At 38.2% G+C, this 20911-nt stretch overlaps 2 protein-coding genes and 1 long non-coding RNA gene across 3 annotated transcripts in view; 1 reads left to right on the top strand and 2 right to left on the bottom strand.

The window, feature by feature from the left end:
* Positions 1-20911, bottom strand: part of LOC135198144 (uncharacterized) — a 285187-nt gene that overhangs the window by 152901 nt on the left and 111375 nt on the right. The gene's annotated exons all lie outside the window — the stretch shown is intronic.
* LOC135218272 (uncharacterized) lies at positions 3094-5216 on the top strand. The gene is made up of 3 exons (XR_010315345.1): positions 3094-3221; positions 3916-4140; positions 4791-5216. It is a non-coding gene; the product is annotated as an uncharacterized LOC135218272 (long non-coding RNA).
* On the bottom strand, positions 17501-20068 carry LOC135208302 (calponin homology domain-containing protein DDB_G0272472-like). The gene has a single exon (XM_064240408.1). The coding sequence runs from the start codon at positions 20066-20068 to the stop codon at positions 17501-17503; it is 2568 nt and encodes an 855-aa protein (XP_064096478.1).

Here is a 20911-nt window from a genome sequence, read left to right as displayed (position 1 = left end):
CTCCCATCCCTTCACTATATCCCCGTCTCATCTACCTGCAATATGCCTTACCATTGCAGCCTCCGCATTTAAAACTTTTTTGTATTTTCGCCTGACCTAATTAAAACCCAAAACGCCAGACTTTCCTTACTGGCAGAGTTAGCCAATAAAGTGGAGCATCATTCGCGTAATTATGATACAAAAAATTAATAGAGACTATGAGGGGCCACGGTTTTTTTTTTTTTTTTTTTTTTTCGTCTGTCCCTGTAATTCCCTGTTCCAACAATTTGACTGGCATGGTAATTAGCGAAATAATCTGGATTGCATGTGGTAAGGCTCACCCCCCCCTCTCTCTCTCTCTCTCTCTCTCTCTCTCTCTCTCTCTCGCTCTTCTCTCTCTCCCATCTCTCTCTCTCTATCTCTCTTCTCTCTCTCTCTCTCTCTCTCTCTCTATAACAATAATCGATTATTCAATCATATGCACCTAATTGGCAGAGATGAAATGAGTTTTGCTGATTCACAGAACCGTTGATTTATTTTCCATCGCCAAAAACGAAACGCCAGTTTAATGAAATTAGGCAACAGTTTTCCATGATAGCAAAACTGCTCAAATATTAAAATAAAAAAGAATACAAAAAAATGTGAAAGATGGACTTGTACAAGTATCAGGCGTTTTAATTACCGCTGGTGTTAAACTGAAAACAAAAAGAGGCGATGAAGCCACCCATCCTCATTGTCTCGTTTCAAATCCGCCAGTGGTTCAATTCCAAAATTGCAAATCCTTCCTCCATGCTTGCAAATCCTTAATGAGGAAGAGGTTATTCCGAAGCACATGAAGCAAAAATATTGTTTTCTGGGAGCATCCGCATAAAACCATTATTGGCCCCTTTCGTTTGGCGAAATTTACCACCTCGGTCAATAAAGCCGAATGAAACAGACATTTCCTGTTTAGCACTTTAGCTTGTTGCAAGATATTCCGAACGCTCTCGTAAGAGGCGTCAAAGTGAAGGATTTCTTGTTATTATTACTATCGAAACATTTCAAGAATTCTTCTAAGAGTTTGTCGAAGTCTCAACTTCCGCTTCAGTCACTATAATAACAAAAAGCTTTCTGAGCACGCTAGCACAAACGCACATATACACACACATATATGATATATATATGTGTGTGCGGTGTTACATATATATATATATATAATATATATATATATATATATATATATATATATCTATATATATAGTATATATCTATCTATCTATCTATCTATCTATCTATATATATATATATATATATATATATATATATATATATATAGATAGATAGATAGATAGATAGATATAGATATATATAGATATATATATATAGATATCGATATATATATATATATATATATATATATATATAGAGTATATATATCTATATCTATCTATCTATATATATATAGATATATATATATATATATATATATATATTATTGTGTGTGGGTGTTGTGTCTGTGTGTTTTCTTAATTCTGTTGAAATTATTTTAAAGTAATTAATAGAAATTAGGATGCAGATTAAGCCTAATATATCAATATTAATAAGACCCCAACACCATAGTCAACAAAAAAAATGGGGATTAAAGAATTTTTGAAAATTACAGGACAGAAACTTAAATGACACTGCATACAGTGGGTGAAATGTGCTAAACATGATTCTATAAGACGGAAATGTTTCTACATATTGTAAGATCAGGCTGGTCAAAATAAATAATATTTCCACATACGAAATGACAGATTTCGAAAATTTAATACCTAAAGTTATTCCATTTCATAAAAAAAAAATGCTAGGAATCGAGATTCCCGACAACGTGGAATGTAATCTCGCAAAATGTTCGATACCTACATTGATTTGTAAGCACATACTACTGAAAGGCAACCGAGCGATCTGATATAGTTTTGGAGCATGACTGGAATGGAATACAGAGTTTAGGCCAAAGGTCAAGCACTGGGACCTATGAGGTCATTCAGCGCGGGAAAGGGTACTGAGAGTAGTGAAGTTCGAAAGGTGTAACAGGGGAAGGGGGAAACCTCGCAGTTGCATTATGGAATAATTGGTAGGACAGGGTGGATAGCAAGGTGGAAGAATGATAATATGAATGGAGGTATAGCAAGAGGAGTGAAAAGGACGCTTCAAAGAACATTTAGTAATGCCTACAGTGCACCCCGTGAGGTACTATCGTGCACAAAAGTCCGTTCCCTTAGCCATCCAGAGAGTTTCGAATTCGCTGACTATGAAACACCGAGGCAGTTGAACAAGTAACGAATGGAAAACCCAACAGATGTTGCACCGTAAAGACATACGGGAACAAGAATGAGGATATAGTAAAGTATCCATATTCTAATATCGTTAAGAAAGTGATCGTAAAGATTTTGTTGTTGACGATAAGGTCTGAGTGTCAAATGTGCAGTTAAGGAAATATGCGAAATAAATATCAGAATAAAAGTGCTTAGGAAGTCGTAGCTTCCCTTGTTTAACTTCCCCCACTTCCTCAACAAGGCAACTGGGTCTGTTTTCCTCAATTTAACTCGATGATAGAGAGAGAAAACCAGTTGGCGTTTGAGAGAGAGAGAGAGAGAGAGAGAGAGAGAGAGAGAGAGAGAGAGAGAGAAAATAAAAAAAGATTAGTTTGACGTAAGTTTTCAGGTTTATAGGGAATGACTGTGCAGTTAACACTGTTACAATTATGAAAAGTCGATTTTCGTAGATACCGGATAAAAATACATTTTCTTTCGACTCCGACGGAAGTTTCACTCAGAAATTAATTTGGAATCGATTCTTTGAAATTCAGAGTTAAGAAATTTTTTAATGATTAACATTAATGGACCACAATGGAAATCCACAAAATATTTTTATTGTGTAAGTTAGATTTTTGTTTAAATAATTTTTCTTCTACATCGGTATTCGTCTCGCAAAATCTGTTACGGGGCAGGAGAGGTTATTTTTAGAACGACCCAAATGAAGACGCTAGTTTCCTTTACGCCAGTTTGTGTCGACCAACTATTGAATTTATGCGGTTCCAGAGTCCTTTGCGCAGCGCACTTGTCTGGTGACGTCACCGAAAGATGATTTTCGGCCATGTTGATGTTACGTAAAGTCTTCAGTCACGTTGACAATTGGTTGGTAGACGTATAAGTACGATTAGTGGTTCGGCAGTTATCCATTTCAGTTCATCTGCTCCAACGTAGACTTGGTAAAAATTGGCAAGTAATACTTCACTTGACTGTATTTCAAGTTAACATTATAGTTGAGTACCCATTTAAGGTTATGTGATTTTTCTATTTCATTTTAAGTCCACTCCGTTTATTTTCAAGGCGGCTGTACATTTTTGAGAGCTTTCCGTTCAGAACTGTTTGAAGCTGTTCTTTGGACCATGACTATATATTTTATATGCCATGGGTTGGTTTCCATGTGGTCCCTAAGGATTGATTTAAATTAAGTATCTATTTTGTTTGTTGGCTGTGAGCTTTTATAATCTTGTGCTATTTGCGTTAAAGTTTTGCCTTTACCTGTAGATCTCTTAATACATTGTGATAAAAATCAAGAATGAATATTTTTTATTTTCAGTATATTTTTTCTTGATCAGATCTTGCCGAGGATGTACGTGTTGGAATGTGTTTTATTACAGTAAAAAAAATACAGTAAAACTTAATTGTTGTGTATCTACTTTATCACAACCAGTTTTAGCAAGGCCTTTAAGGAAATTTGGTTTGAATTAAGTGTATAATTATGAAGAGAAGTCTTTCTTTACAAGGACAATTAACATAAAAATAGTTGGAGTTAGTATGTGAAATTGAATAAAATTTACTTTAAACAATTTTGTCAACTACTTAAATAGCTTTAGATATTTTTTTAAATTAGTATATTTAACTTTCTAATGGTATTTGAACATTTCAGGGAATGATGCTACGACCAATATTAAAGACTGGTTGAAAAAAGAAAAAGAAATTGCTGCTATCTCGAGTATCTTCAGGACTTCAATTTCCAGTTTTTTCCTTTTCTTCCACCCCATCGGGGGCGGTGCCCCTGATCGGGTGGAGGCGCTCCTTGTGGCTTGCATAGTAGGCGGGTTGGCCTACTGTGCGAGTCCTTGGGAGTTTTCTTTTTCCGTTGCAGATGACCGTGAGTTTTAACTTGACTATTACTAGTAATTTTTTCAAACTGATAATCTAATAATTTCAGATTGGCGTCGCACTTAACGTTTTGTACATATGTAGTAGTTTATATAAATCTCATGGTTTGTATAAAACTGTCTTGAGTTCCTGTCTTAACAGTTACTTCCATTAGTAAGCCGTGTATTAAGTGCTTTTATGGTTATTGAATTTATTAGCTTAAACCCCTCCGGTTTTAATTACTTTTCTCCTTAATGCTGTGATTCCAAAAGCTAATTTTTAAACATAGAGTTCAGTCAGTTTTTCATATGTAAGTTTTCAGTTTAGGTCAGTTTTAACTTGGATCTTTAAAAAACTGTGGAATGATTACCTCTGGATTAGTGTTTCTGGTTCTTCAAAGCCTCCATTTCACTTTTTGTTTTGGATCATGAAATCCATCAAAATCTAAAAATCCGTGGTTATAACTTTTTAGATATTTGGTAGATGTTCTGTATTTTGAAGGAGGTTTGATACTTTATGCATTTTGTAATTCAAAAATCTTTTGCATTAAAGAAAACTTGCGTAATTGCACCTTGAAATTTTAATTTTTTTCTACTTTGTATTGAGGTTGCTTTTAATTTAGTTTTATTCAAAATTTTTCCTGTTTTTCATGACTTGCAGATGACCTTGCCCCGAGAGGTTTAGAATGGCGGACTTAGGATTTGGAGTAATTGTGTGATTAGTTCGTGGAAAACTTTTGTTGATCTGTTACAAAGGAGAGGCTTTCCTAATTTCAGTTTTTGAAGTGTGATGAAACAGATTTTGATGATTCTGTAACCGTAGATTCATGATTAAGAAAGATTCCAGTATGTGCACCATCCTGTAATTACCAACGATTTTAACCATACAAAATTGACCCTTATGTCAGATAAAGGGTACATAAGCTGTCACAAAATTCACCCTTATGTCTGATAAAGGGTACATAAGATGTCAAGTGTTAAAAAAATTTTTAAGATTCAAGGATATAAGATTATTAGAGATTTCTTTATAGTTATAATTTGGATTAGTACTGTATATCAAATTGTTAATAAATATAAAGGAGATTGACTGTGACTATATTTTTAAATTCTATCCTGTAGTGTTCAATGTTCTGATGGCCGAGAGGTTAAGTCTGGCTTTATACAGTTCTCCCACCTGGGGTAAAAAATATTTGGTATGGCTTAAGTCTCATTAGTTGGGCGTTTGTGTGAAACGGTCAAGATCCTAGATATGTGTTGGTAAAAGAAGAAAAATGGGATGGGTAACCTTGGGTATCCCTTGTACAATACAGCATTAAAATAAGAAATAACTTGGAATCTCGATTAAAAGGCTGCCCTGCAGTTAGTGGGGTTACAAATAGGGATATTGAGTTTGATGACAGTGTTGCTTTGGTTGGATGTTTGGTGATAGGTGACCCTAGGTTAGATGATAATTATAATGCAGTTAGTGTTAAGGTATATTTACTCTGCAAATGTAATTATGTATATAGGGTGAAAGTGTTGTGATGTTTTATAGGAAAAAAATAATGCATTCAAAGTTAACGGTATTTTAAATTGCCTAATTACAATCCAGGACTGCAGTAATAAACGGGCATGTTACATCAACACAGATTGATGAAGACTGTGAAACGCTGTATTTAGGATATATAGGAAAGATAAGTTGTGCTTCCAAGCAGGTGATAACGGTAGGAGACCCCAAGGAAACTAGCGACTTACGTTATTTTTTTACGGATAGGATGAGCTATGAATGAAACCTAACAATGAGCGCTGAAGATGGCATACAACACTTTGTATTGAAATTTAAAAAGATATAAGTAAAGTCTCCTGAAAAATTTGTTAATGCTTAATGCGCTACTGTGCATGGAGTTGTATGGCTTTTTAAGGCATTGGTTTTTATTGAAAACAGTTTTATTGATAAGTAGAATAGTAAAGTTGTTGAAAATGGTCGTCGCGGGTAGTCGGTGAGATAGTTTATCAGTCGAGAAAATTCGGCCATTATTTATTCTTGGTCTGAAAAGTTAGAAAGGCCTTGGTATAAACAAAATATATGCATACCTCTCTCATACTCATTCGAGTATTACCCCTATAAAGGTCACCTTTGTCCCTTTTGTCTAAATAGTTTGGTTTTTGTGTATCGCCTTATTAACAACTTACCTGGTAATATTTAGCATAAGTTGCATACGATTCTTTTATTTGTTTCATTCTGCAAGAACACGGAACACGAAAGCAGTCTTGCGGCCACGAGGACAATTTGCTTGGTTTGCCCACTAAGGCTTGCCATAGGTGAAGCAGCCATCACGTATAACATGGGTTTGACCTATGAATGATCGGCTGCCCTTGCCCTCTCGTCGGTTATGCTTACTATAATTCAGGGTTACCTGGTTTATCGGGCCAAAATATCTTGCCAAACTCCTCTAAATGATTTCCATTTCAATATGATTATATTTCACCAATTCCAAAGGTTTTGTATAACATAGTCAGAGGGTAAATGGAAATTGCGTTATAATTGCTATGTATTCCTATGGTCAACGTAACATTGTACAATACAAATAGTTATATTGTTAATGTATATTTACCAAATTCTTATTAATTATCCGTGGTATCACCAATGGAAACCGTAATACTATCATCATTCTCGACAATGATTTGCCTAGCCTTTCCTTTAATACGTATTGTACAAAAGGGTCAATATTTGGGTACTTACTAAATCTCGCTAAGTTTCTTTTAAATTTCTTTGATTTACTTAAGTGACATAATTGTCAACTACGGACATCACTGCATATTATTGTTAATTAGGCTACGACTACAAATAGCTGTTTCCCAGATACGACCAACCATATCCAATGCTTTGGTAAAATTTTATAGACGAAAATCAATTAGACACGACCCTGAAATTCACAGTAATTTAGTACCACTAAAAACCTGGGGGATGGGGACAAAAATACAGAACTTGCTATCGTGCACAAAAGTCCGTTCCCTCTGCTGGTCCAGAGAGTGAACACGAATCCGGTGACTGTGACACCCCGAAGCAGTTGAACAAGTAACTAGATATAATAGTTAAGAAAGTGATCAAGTTTTTGTTGTTGACGATACGAGGTCTTGAGTTCAAAATGTGCTACCAGAGGTATACCTCTTACCATGGGGTAGCGTTATCCTTAAGCCTTTGGTATAGACTATAGACTGTTATGTGAATTTAAAAAGGGGCAACACCATAATATTGTTTGTGGATTAATAGTTTTCATGACCATGGCATTCTACATTAACAATAATCACAGTGGGACAGGTAGATGGTTCTTCAATTCAGAGCGCACTATCGTTGCTGTCGCCTCACTTCATCAACAAAACCGCCAAATAATACACTGAAAAAATCATTCGCTAGTTCCGTCTATTAGACCCACGCACCCAGAAACTCACTCTCTCCTATCAATTTTTTGTCTTTAACTCTGCGCTATGATGAATATTTTCCTCTGCTTCTCTCTTTCCATCTTTTTATTGAATATGAATGTTACATTGGTGAAAGTATCTGAATAATTAATTTTGTATTAGTATTTTTTTTTTAAAGTACTTATAACCATAATTTGCAACTGTCTAAAACCTGGCGTCACCCGTAACACCCACTTCCACCATTGATGTTGGCCTAATCACGCAATATAACTAAATGTAACAGATCCATAAGTGTTTAAATATAGAGGATACACCGGCAGCGGTTTGTGGTTGCTACCTCAATAACGCAAGGGAACTGACATTTTTACTAACCTGCTGCTGTAAATGGTGGTTTTTTTTAATAGGCAGCTTGCAGATTATAGAACACCACCGTAAACACTGTTGCTGAAATGTTTTGTATCGATCTTGTGGACAGTCATGTCTGTTGATAAGATACGACAACCTATAGGAAATACTAATTCATGAATACCGACTTCTTAACCACTTATATTCTCATTTACACTCAAACCCAGTACTATCGTGGCGCTGAATGGCCTTCTTGGTCCCCGTGCCTGGGCTTTAGCCCTAAATATCATACATCCATCCAGTACTATCGTTAGCAACAAAAACTTTACGATCACTTTCTTAACGATATTAGAATATGGAGAATTTCGTCTATAGTCAAGAAAAATAACCGCTTCCCTCTCCTTCCATTTCGGGCTGTACCGGACTTTTGTGCACGATAGTACACTGACGGCACTAACCCACCCAGAGCATGAAATTACACAATCCAGCAATGGTTGAGAATTATAATAATAATAAAAAAAACTTAAATCAATACCAGTAATTTTTACACATTCCAATTGGACGGTAAAGCAATACCGTCAACCAGCTAAAATAAAAGACAGGACACTCAGAAGTCAATGCACCATATAAGGTTTTATGAAAAAGAATTCGCTATAAGGCAACACGAAAAATGGAGAAAGAGAGAGGGAGAGAGAGATATCAATAAAGTGCAAGCAGGACTCTAATAGAAGAAGGAAAGCATATCGAGCCACGGAAATGAAGCCTAGAAATGTTCGTATTATCTCCGAATGACAAGACGGGATCTGATATCTTCACTACAGCCTTTTTATGAGCGAAGTCTTCGGGTAGTTTGGCAAAACAAAGTCATCTAAGTTAGTGAAGATTAAGGGGGACTTTAGATCTCTGCTTCACCCCCTACTCTCTCTCTCTCTCTCTCTCTCTCTCTCTCTCTCTCTCTCTCTCTCTCTCTCCTTTGTTCCTACGCCATCTGTCAAACTGCCCATCTGTCTGTCTGTCTCAGCTTTCATATTGTCAAGGACTGTCACAATGGATTTCTGTTTCTTTCTCTTTTTTTCCTTCGCTTTTTCTCTTCTTTTTTACTTACACGGCTGAGCGCAGGTCGTCTTTAACCGGACGACTTTTTGTCCACTCGACCATGTCATGTGCAGTTGCTCTAAATCTCTCCAACATGGTTTGTCTCGATATTGCTGACAGTTTTCCAATTAGACCTCCTTCCTAATTGCTCGCAATTAAAGCGGTCAAAATATCACTTCACGAACTCATAGTCAAAATGGCATCCGCTCCATGTTAACTCTGTTTCTATGGATCCTGTTCAATAATTCTTAACGCCACTTAGGTCACATGCTGCCGTTCTCAAAGAATTGCCACCTCACGATCATGACGAGCCATTCGAATGTTGACAGGCAAGACCACCAATACTAACTATAGCAGATTCACATCAACCGTGCATTTGATGTCTAGGCCAGTCCCTTACGACGCTCCTGATTGGCTGTTGATAAGCCAATCACACGGCTGAAAACTCTCAGTCTCTCTCTCGAGTTCACATGGGAAGGATCTATGTTCCATCTCTTCTGAGGGATACTTCTTTCTGGAGAGGTGGAACATACATCCTGCCTATGTGAACTCTCGAGACAGACTGAGAGTTTCCATCCCTGTGATTGGCTTATCAACAGCCAATCAGGAGCGTCGTAAGGGACTGGCCTAGACATCAAATCCACGGTTGATGTGAATCTACTATAGTAATCCTTGATATAATACCACCTACAGGGATATAGACATTATTATATTTTAGATACAATAACGTTCATTAAAAACGTTTCGGTAAACACCTTTAGAATATACTCCATAATTTCCTGAATTTCAAAATAAACGCTCATTCTAATGTATCACGTAAATAAGTATATTTTTCCAGCTTGGAAAATAGTGCTCTACTTGTTAGCAGGATTTCATAATGGTGCATGGATCACCAATAAAATCAGCTAACTAGCGTACTTCAGAGCGCACATCCGTACTTCATGCCTTATCATTCTTGCCATAGACAAATATTCACTGTCGTAAACTTTCAGTACGGGGATATTTCCTGGTTTTTAATCGCCATCATTACTCACACTATTATTTAGCAATTTATTCTATGAATTTCGAAAATATTTGCTCCACTCATGCCATCTCTCACCTCCAGAATATTATGGGCCTTTTGTATGATTGCATCTTTACAGGACTATGCAGCGTATTCTCTGTTTTCCTCATTCCATCCAGATAACCTGACCACTTCAAAACATTTATCTTTGCCCCAATGTTAACTTTTCAATACTTTGTATCCGCTAATTCTTTCATCCTTTCAACACATTTTTACTCCATTCACTCTAAATGAATTATTCATTTTAATGGGTAATATCTCTGTTCTTTCATTCGCATTTAACACCGACCCCTCTCTTCAATAAAGCTGGCTCGATAATCTTTCCAGAATATCCATCCTTTGCTTACTACAATCACTTTCACCATCAATTCCAACATGAACTACTCATCCTTCCTGACTCATTGAACTCCATAACTTTCCTCTAGTTCACGTACGCTTTTTTTATATTTTCTTTCATACTCTCTCTTATCGTCGTTAGACGTTTAATAATTCTCACCTGAAGATTTTCTAAACCATTCTTCTTCAGCGCCGCCCTTTTACCAAAAGGTCCAGTTGCTCTTAGTTCAATTCTGGCATACAGCAGCCAGTTAATCCAACACTGTCGGCTGGAAGTCAAGGAAGGGCAAGGGATTTGCAACCTTATCACTCGATCTAAGGACAACTGGAAAAAACGATGGTGAAAAAAATGATATATATATATATATATATATATATATATATATACGTATATATATATATATATATATATATATATACGTATATATATATATATATATATATATATATATATATATACACGTATATAATATATAAGGTGTGTGTGTGTGTGTGTGCGTGTGTATGATACAGCATGGGACTGGCAATGATAACAACCGGACAGCACAATGGATAAATATAACATACATATATGTTTATATATATATATATATATATATATATATATATATATATGTATGTGTGTGTATTCATATACATATATCTCATATAAAGCTAAGGACTATATTTCGGTGGACTTACATCCACCCTTATCAAGCAGATTCACTATTCGATAATGGTGGAAGTCAGTCCACCAAAATATAGAACTTAGCTTTTTAAATCCATAGTGTTTTAATGGGCCTTTTATACTTGAGACGTATCCTGTTTTAAGAGAAGAATTTATTGACATATACATATACATACATATACATCCGAAAACGATTAACCAGCAACAAGAATGCTTACAACGGAGAAATCATGCAACGAATAAAAAAAATGTTTTACTGTGCAAGGAATGAGTCATAAACTGTCCAGCGATGCGCTGGCTTGACCTCATATGCTTTAAACCTCTCGTTGTCTCTCATATATAAAGGGGAGGAGTTTTGCCCTATGCAAAACTGGACGCTGTGAACCAGGGTCCAAATGAAAAGGAGAAAGAGGATAAAAATACCATAAAAACAAAGCGCCAATTCATCTGATCGTCACTGTTAGATTGAGGTCTTCCAATAAAATAGAGAGATTATCTTTATTTTTACTACTACTAGTGTTATTCAAAATAATGAAACATTCATATGGAACATGCTTATAAGACCCTAAACGTAATTGTATATAAAAGATATTAAATTCAGTTAAATGATAAGGAAATATGAAGCTTCATTAGTTTCATTTTTCAATTAATATTATGACCAGACTAAGTTATGGAGTGCAAGACTATGCCTTTCCACTACACATATTCTAACCTCTCCTACTGTCTACAGTTCTCTTTAATGAAACAGACGTTTTATCGCCGTAAAACTAAACCAAGGTTTACCTCTGCATATTTTATTGTACTAAGTCACTAAAATGCATTTGATCATCTATTTTCTCTATATGTCCACCTCACAATAATTTGCACTCTCTCTCTCTCTCTCTCTCTCTCTCTCTCTCTCATTCCGTCGTCTCTCTCTCTCTCTCTCTCTCTCTCGTGACGACCTAACCAAATACATCTGAACAGCCAGCCAGACCTTTACTGCAAGTCGCCACGAAGCGAGAGAGATAATAATCATTTGAAAATCAGACTACAGGAAATAGCCCAACCTCAGTTTTGGTGTTAAAAAATTAAACTGCTCCTGAGAAAAAAATAAAAACTTAACTTTCCGTGGCGTGATTCTACCTCATATCAGCCATCCTGAACCACTTCTCACCCAATTTTCTTTCAGTTCTAACGACACCGAAAATATAATATGGTAGGGTGGGCAGAAAGAGTGGGTCGAAAACATCTAGATGGGTTTTCGCGTTATTATTATTTTTCTAAAGGAGTCTGGGATCCTTTCTCCACACTCAGCAGATTTTACCCTTTTTACGCAATACGGCTTCTGTTCAAAAGGGTGTCACTTTCCGTTGTTCCAAAGAGGTGTCATTTTCTACGAAAAAATTATAAAATGCAAAAATATAAAATAATGAACGATAAATAAAAATTTTAAAAATGATTCGAAAGGAAAAAAATACGCATTAAAACTATAATCCAAGTGAAATAAGTAAATCGTATAAACGTACGAGCATATAGCTCGATATTTTGATTTATAGTTATCAAGCTGAAAGAATAAGAGCTATCGAAATATCGCTCGACATATTCTTACATGTAATAACTTATGACACATTAATAGACGTCCTGATGATTCTGTCAGATCTGAGCCTACTGCATCATAACGTGTGTTATTATCACAACAGTTATCAAACTACTGCAATGTATTATTGTTTCATCCTCGACCTGTCCTGTTTATTAGCTTCGGAAAAGGCAAGAGGCGAAACGCAACTTACTTCTGACTTGTTTTAAAACATTTGTGAACAACAGCCATTCCATGTGTCTCTAGTGAATTATGCAACCAGCTGATAAGTAAATGGTGAAGTAAATGGTTAATATCCCAGCTGGGGAAGGAGAGGGGGCAGATCACTGTAGACGTGGGCCTCTTCTTCCCGGAGATTTCTGTCATAATTATTCATCCTTAATGAAATATCCCAAGCTATTTCACAGACCCCTTTAGACTAGCGTCTATACACTACAAGCCAAAGGATCCAACGAGTCAAGTCCTTCTGCTCGAGTACCTCAAGTAAGTAAGTACGTACAACGTTAAAATGAATCAAAGTCCCGATCCTTCGTCAGTATCATCCCCGCGCCCCACGCACCAGTTGTTTACAGAACGCAGAAGATAAAAGAGAAGGAAGGCACCATTCCTACTAACCCATAATATCCAACCGTCCCATTTAATCCCAACTCAGGTGGGATTTTCTCCCAGACACTTTTATCACTGCAAATGGGGCCTCATCCTAGAGCATCCTTCAACCCTTCTCTCCTCCCTCAGGATATTCCTATTGACCTCATCCTTCCTTCCGCCTTCTCTCTCTCTCTCTCTCTCTCTCTCTCTCTCTCTCTCTCTCTCTCCTCGAAAGAAGGAACCTCTTTCCTCATCTCTTTAACCCATGTCGGACAAATATAGCGAAAGAGGAGGAGGAGAAGAGAAGGAGGTACGGTGTTCAAAGTTCAGCAGAGGAAATCCATTAGTGGAAGGAGGCGGAGATAGGCAGCACCTCTTCGGACCCTTCAAGAATGGAAGCTCCCAAAAAGGAGGAGGAAGAGGAAGAGGAGGAGGTGGAGGAAGAGGAGTAGGATAAAAAAAAAAGAGAGGACAACGACAAGGAGGACAAGGCTACAGTGAGAGAGACGGCAAAGAGAAGAGCAACGACATTATAGAGGATTACGCACACTGCCAATGTGCAAGGAAAAACGCAAGAGGATGACGAGACCAGGATTAAACTCAACTGTAAAAAGAACTAACAGAAAGGCAAAACAACAAGACAAGAGAAGCGAGATAGGTTGCAAAGGGCTAGAGTTCAAAACAGACAGTCCACTGGGTTGCATGACAGCAACGGTTGGTGAATGGTTCTAATTCCCCTAAATATTGTATTCTAGAGTTATATCAATATCCTATCTTCGGACAATTTGTAAGTGTGCCATAATAAAGTTGTAGAATGCATTTCTTACAGACATCCATATATTCAAAATGAAGTGAGGCAAACCTTAGAAAAAAAAAAAAAAAAACAAGTAATAGCTACGTATGAAAATTCCCCATAGCCTGCAGTCCCTAATAGGTTGGAAACATCTGAGGCGTGAAAGAGAAAAAGGTTATCCACGTAGTGCAGTCTGACACGTGACGACATGGTCATCAATAGGGCCAAGCTGAAATCCATAGATAGACAATACCTCTTCAAAGGCAGGACCATTGTTTGAAGATTTGGATAAACGGCTAGAATTCGTGAAAATAACTCAAATAATTGTATAAGTAATTTTTCATGAATATACTAGGAATAATAATAATAATAATTAATAATAATAATAATAATAATAATAATAATAATAATAATAATAATAATAATAATAATAATAATAATAATAATACAGTTTAGAATTTCCAAAGCTATTTTGATAACCGCTTATTCATCTTTACGGATTCTGGCCTACGAAAAATCCACCCAAGGATCGTACTTAAAGGCAGGACTAGCTCTAGTACCCTTCAAATCTTCAAAGAGAGCGAAACGGTCAGAGAGAATTACTTCGCTCGCCTTATGTGAAAAAGTAAGGCTGAACGAGCGAGAAATGTTGAAATAAAACGTCGATGTGGTAAAGCATCTAGGGACTGATAAACGATAGACTCAGCAATATGGTACACTGAGATCCAGAAACGAAGGATGAAAGGTTGACCTACAAATGTTGGCCTGAAGTGGTAACTCAGCTGTTACCAAGAAAAGGCCTTGTAAGTAGCAAAAGCGTAAGGGCGAGATGTGAAAGCAAGACACGGCAACTTCCTGATTGAATGAGGCGAATGCTGGGCTATGCAATGGTTTAACCTTAATTCAGTTAAAACCACAGAAAGTCTCATCATTACTAAAAACTTTATACAAAATTATCTCAATTATCTCAGAAACAGGGACGTTAGTGAACAACAACTCAACGTCCAAACAGATGGACCTCTCTCTCTCTCTCTCTCTCTCTCTCTCTCTCTCATCATCTTTTCTTTTAATACAAAAGGGGAAACCAATAAACACATTTACAAAATTAGGATTTTTACAATCATTATACAAAACTCTAACTAGATCCACAAATTCATCTGGTAAACCAAATTTCTTCATTACGTTAAAGACAAAATCCATATCAACCCTATCAAAGGCTTTAGACTAGCCTATGGTTGAGTTCACACTAGGCTTCACCCCACGCTGCCTGCATAAGACTCATCACCAACTCCTCCCAAATTCTTGTTATCCCCGCCTACTGGACTACTCATTAGGGCGACTTAGTGGTGTGGCGTGACTCTTGATGAGCAGTCCAGTAGGAGGGCTAACAAGAATTTGGGAGGAGTTGGTGATGAGTCTAATGCATGCAGTGTGGGGTGAAGCCTAGTGTGAACTCAACCATAGGCTAGTCTAAAGCCTTGGATAGGGTTAATATGGATTTTGTTTTTAACATAGTGAAGAAATTTGGTTTACCAGATGAATTTGTGGATCTAGTTAATTTTGTATAATGATTGTAAAAGTCATAATTTTGTAAATGGGTTTATTGGTTCCGCCTTTTGTATTAAAAGAAAAGATGATGATGGTGACGAGAGAGAGAGAGAGAGAGAGAGAGAGAGAGAGAGAGAGAGAGAGAGAGAGAGAGAGAGAGAGAGACGCCCATCAGTTTGGACGTTGAGTCGTTGTTCACTAACGTCCCTGTTTCTGAGACAATTGAGATGATTTTGGATAAAGTTTTTAGTAATGATGAGACTTTCTGTGGTTTTAATAGGCAGCTAATCAAAAATTGACTATCTGACATGTATTTCATGGTGGCAATGGATCTGAACACCTCCATATTTTGAGGAAAAGGTGAGGAGAGAGAAATGAGACATCAAAGAAAAGAGAGAGAGAGAGAGAGAGAGAGAGAGAGAGAGAGAGAGAGAGAGAGAGAGAGAGAGAGATTTGTAAAGTAAACCCAGTAGAAGAAAAATCTCTCTTTAAAACCAGGAGATAAGTTTAATATATAAATTTAGTTAAATGCTACATTTACAGCAACTGTAGAATTAGGCCCAGTCTACAGTGCCATGCACCTAGCATTCACCTTCTATTCTCTGGAAATTATTCTTAAATAATGTATCAAATAAATTCCAAGGAATAAAAAGTGAATGTTAGGTCCGTGGCACTGTAGACTTGGCCTAATTCTACAGTGGCTGTAAATGTAGCATTTAACTAAATTTATATATTAAACTTATTTCCTGGTTTTAAAGAGAGATTTTTCTTCTACTGGTTTTACTTTACAAATCTCTCTCTCTCTCTCTCTCTCTCTCTCTCTCTCTCTCTCTCTCTCTCTCTTCTTTGATGTCTCATTTCTCTCTCCTCACCTTTTCCTCGAAATATGGAGGTGTTCAGATCCATTGCCACCATGAAATACATGTCAGATAGTCAATCTTTGGGTATAATAAAATTATTAGCTAAAAGTGAGTTTACACTAGGCTTCACCCCACGCTGCATGCGAAAGACTCATCACCAACTCCTCCCAAATTCTTGTTAGCCCCACCTACTGGACTGCTCATCAAGAGTCACGCCACACTACTAAGTCACCCTAATGAGTAATCCAGTAGGTGGGGATAACAAGAATTTGTGAGTTAGTGATGAGTCCTACACATGCAGCGTGGGGTGAAGCCTAGTGTAAACTCACCCTTAGACTAGTCTAAAGCCTTTGATAGGGTTAATATGGATTTTGTTTTTAACGCAAACTGTCTGAATGAATAAATGGGATGGGTGCGTACATGGTTAACTTAGATTTTTCTTCTACAGCTGTTACTTTCTCTCTCTCTCTCTCTCTCTCTCTCTCTCTCTCTCTCTCTCTCTCTCTCTCTCTCTTTCTTTTTAGCAGACATTTTATGGATGATTCCAACCCTCCCTATTTTTCCGGGCTTGGGACCGGCTCTGGGATGGGCTAGCTTGCCCGCCCACCCTCAGAGGCTAGGTTAAAATGTGGGTTTTCCACAGCAGGAAAATGAATCAGGTCATTCAGTCATGCTCGGTTGCAGAGCTCCTCCTGACTGAGGCTAAAGGGCCAACACAATTGGGCCTCAGAATGGCCTGATGACTGTGGGGCTAAAACCACACCCAAAGCAACATAAGAGGAACCACCATGAACACCTTCTTGGGGGGATGGGCCTGGGGGGAGGCCCTTGAGGGGGGGGAATTTTAGAAGGTGTTGGGGGAAGTCCCTCTCACGCTGCTGAAGATGTGCTCTCAGCCTCACGGTCGCCGGGCCAGTCTGTGACTCGCTCGCGTTGGCCCTTTTGTTTGACCTTTTTTTGGGGGGTGTCACGGGATCACCTCCCCTCCTGCTGTAGAAGGCAAAGGCATCAAGATTTGCCTCTTTTCGCCTGCCTCCTCGGAACTTGTGCCTTGGACTTGGCCATCGAGACATCTTCTGTGCCCAGTTCCGCTGATCAACTCTCCTCTTTTTGATCTGGAGGCTCACTGTCAACTCCACAGTGCTCATTAGGACCTCCGTTCGTCTCATCTCCATGCACGAGATCCTTCAAAGTCTGAGTTAGGACCTCCCACTGCCGCCCGTAGTTCGTCCTCTCACGTTGGGCTTCACAGTAGTTCCTGTGCTGGGTCTCCTTCCTCATTTGCAAGAGGTCGGACAGGTCCTCTTCTTGCCCTTCATCTTCCTTCTCCATTTCCCTGGTTTCGTCCAGAACATCATTTCCATCCTGTGTAATGTGTTGCAGGTGGAAATTCCTCTGAGCTGTCCCATGGAGAAGTGTCATCAACAGGTATTTATCCTGTTCCCTCAAAGCCTCTTGCTGTCTCCTTAGACACTCTCTGAAACGTTGTTCTTCCCTCACCTCATGTTCCTCCTGTATCCTGCACTTTTCTGTCAACCTTTCACATTCTTTTCCCAGTTGCTGCAGTTCTTCCTTGAGTCTTTCTCCTTGTCCTAACAAATGACATATTTGGGTCTCCCTTTTCTGGACCTCTTCCTCTAATTCATTAGTAATTTTTTTGGCCTTCTCATCTGCTTCTTCAAGCAAGCTGTTCAGTTCATTCCCGTGATTAAGAGCGATGCCTAGCTTCTCTTCTAGGTCCTCTTTTTCAGATATTAATTTTCTTTCCTCATTTAAGAACCTTTCGATTTGGAGGTCCCTGTTGTCGATCTCTTCTTTTAAGAATATGAGGGCACTCTCCAGCTCTTTCCTTCTCTTCCGTTCTGCCTCAAACAAGCTTTCAATCTCCTTCTTATAATGGAGAGCATCCTGTAAAAAGCTGTTTTGCTCTTTCTCCTTCCCTAATGATTTCTTCAGTGAAGTTATTTCCAGGCAGTTTTCGTCTGCCTCTTCCTGGAGCCTGGAATTCTCTCCTTCTAACTCTGTGACCCACTTCCTCAAGACCTGGACTTCTTCAGTCAAAATTTGGGCCTTCCCCTTCTCATTTCCAAGCTCCTTCTTCACTGAAGTCACTTCCATTTCCATTTCTTCTAACACCTCAGTCAATCTCGCATTCTGTCCTCCCAATTCTGAGACCCAGTTCTTCATCACTTGTAGTTCTGCTTCCAAGATCTCAGCTCTGAGTCTCCAGTTTTCTTCCTTCAGCTCTAGCTCTTCTCGGATGAGACTCGCTGTTATCCTCTCCTCCTTGCATTTCTTCTCCAGAAACTTTAGTTCCTCCATAAGTTCGTTATTTAACTTCTCCATCCTCTGTCCTTCGTATACAGCCTGTTTTAGGCCATCTTCCAAGTGCTGCTGTTCAGCCAAGATTTCTTCATTTTCATGATGCAACTTTGCAATTTCATTCTTCATAACTGCTTCATGCTCAGCATTGTTTCTTAGCAATAGGTCCTTTTCTGCCATTTGAATCTTGAGCCCAGCAATCTCGTCCTTCGCCTCCTTCCAAAGACGTTCCATTTCATCTGCAGCAACCCGACTCTCTTCCAGTTCTTCTGTCAATCTCTGCTTTTCTAGATCCAGTTTTGAGGTCTCTTCCAGCCTAGATATTTCGGCCCTTTCGCTTTCCAGATGTTCTTCCAGTTCCTGAAGATGGTTTCCATGACTGTTGTCATTCCAGCACACAGCAAAGGCCAAGCCTGCCAACAAGGCCAAAACAGTAATGGCAAAGGCAAAGGCTGGCGCCATCAAGCTGTCCGGTTTTTCAACAGTTTCTGGACCATCTTCAGTACCTGTCAGTTCATCCAGTTCTGAGCTCTCCTCTGGCCGAGATACTTCAGTCATTTCGCTTTCCAGTTCTTCATCAGTATCTTCACACTTTATCATTTCTTCAGGTTCTTCCTGTTCTAAAAGATCTTCCAGTCTAGACGATTCGCACTTTTCCATTTTCAGGTTATTGTCACTATATTCCAGGTCTTCATGTTCTAAACGATTTTCCAGTCTAGACACTTCATCCATATCTATTTCTAGGCCGTCCTCGCTGTCTTCTAATTCCAGGTAGTCCTCGCTGTCTTCTTGGTCCAGGTCATCATCGCTGTATTCTTCTTCTAGTTCGTCCTCGCTCTCTTCTAATTCCAGGTAGTCCTCGCTGTCTTCTTGTTCCAGGTCATCCTCGCTGTTGTCTTCTTCCAGGTCGTCCTCGCTGTCTTCTTGTTCCAGTTCATCCTCGCTGTCGTCTTCTTCCAGGTCGTCCATCTGTAGATTGTCGTCCGGTCTAAAGTCATCAGTTTCCAGATCTTCATCCAAATCATGAACTTTGCGTCCATAATTTCCGAATTTCCAGCAAACAGCAAAGGCCAAGCCTGCCAACAAGGCCAATCCGAAGATGGCAAAGGCAAAGGCTGGCGTCAACAAGCTGTTAGGTTCTGCAACAATTTCCGATTCAAAAGGGTAAACGATTTCCGGTTCAAGAGAGTCAACAGCAGCAGCAAGAGTATCATGTACTCGTAAACCGCCGTCGACTCCTTGATAACAAAGGAAATCAAACAAATCATTAATAGTCCAAGCGGTCAAGTCGCCTGCCACAATTCCTAATACCACAAGTAAACTGCTGTATAGCTGAAACATAGTGATTAATGTTATAACCTTGACGTCTACTTCCTCTATGCCTTGCTTTTAAAACTGCCACGGCACAGGATTCGGGATCCGGAGGCTCCGAAAAGCGTCTCCATTTCCTGGCTCTGCTACGAAGGATTCCTTCTGCTCCTTCTTCATCATTTTTTTTTTTTGAGGATTCGGGATCCGGAGGCTCCGAAGAGCGCCTCCATTTCCTGGATCTGCTACGAAAGATTTCTTATGCTCCTTCTTCATTTTTTGTTGAAGGATCTTAAGAAGGATTAAGGTCTCGTCGTCGATGGAATCCCTCGGATTCCAAGTCCAGAATTTTAATCAATCTATCCATACGCTATTCTCCCCCTCCTTTTTTTCTTTTGTATTTTTGTGAATTTCAATCTTTTTAAAGTTAATTCACGCCAAACTTCACCTTTCATTAAGATTTCTCAATTATTTACCGTAATGATGATGATGAACATGATTATTATTATTATTATTATTATTATTATTATTATTATTATTATTATTATTATTATTATTATTATTATTATTATTATTCAGATGAACCCTATTCATGTGGAATAATCCCACAGGGGCCACTGACTTGAAATTCAAGCTTCCAAAGAATACTATGATGTTCATTATCTTTAATTAGAAAAAAATACATAAATGCAGGTTTATAGTTATTTCATAGTATTTACATAAATTTTGCCATGGTCATTTTTCTTCTTACTTGTATAAACAGAACATTGCATATGTAAGTAATTAATATATCTGTTACTGAACACTAGGCTTTGAATCATTTTTATTGAACGCCGTAATAACTGTACTATTACTTAAAAACTTATACCGGCTACT

Source organism: Macrobrachium nipponense, chromosome 11, assembly GCF_015104395.2.
Source record: "Macrobrachium nipponense isolate FS-2020 chromosome 11, ASM1510439v2, whole genome shotgun sequence".
Taxonomy (NCBI): domain Eukaryota; kingdom Metazoa; phylum Arthropoda; class Malacostraca; order Decapoda; family Palaemonidae; genus Macrobrachium; species Macrobrachium nipponense.
This window is presented reverse-complemented; position numbering and strand designations above follow the sequence as displayed.

Excerpts from the sequence above, each read along its gene's own strand:
- LOC135208302 (XM_064240408.1), bottom strand. The coding sequence starts at position 20,068 with ATGTTTCAGCTATACAGCAGTTTACTTGTGGTATTAGGAATTGTGGCA.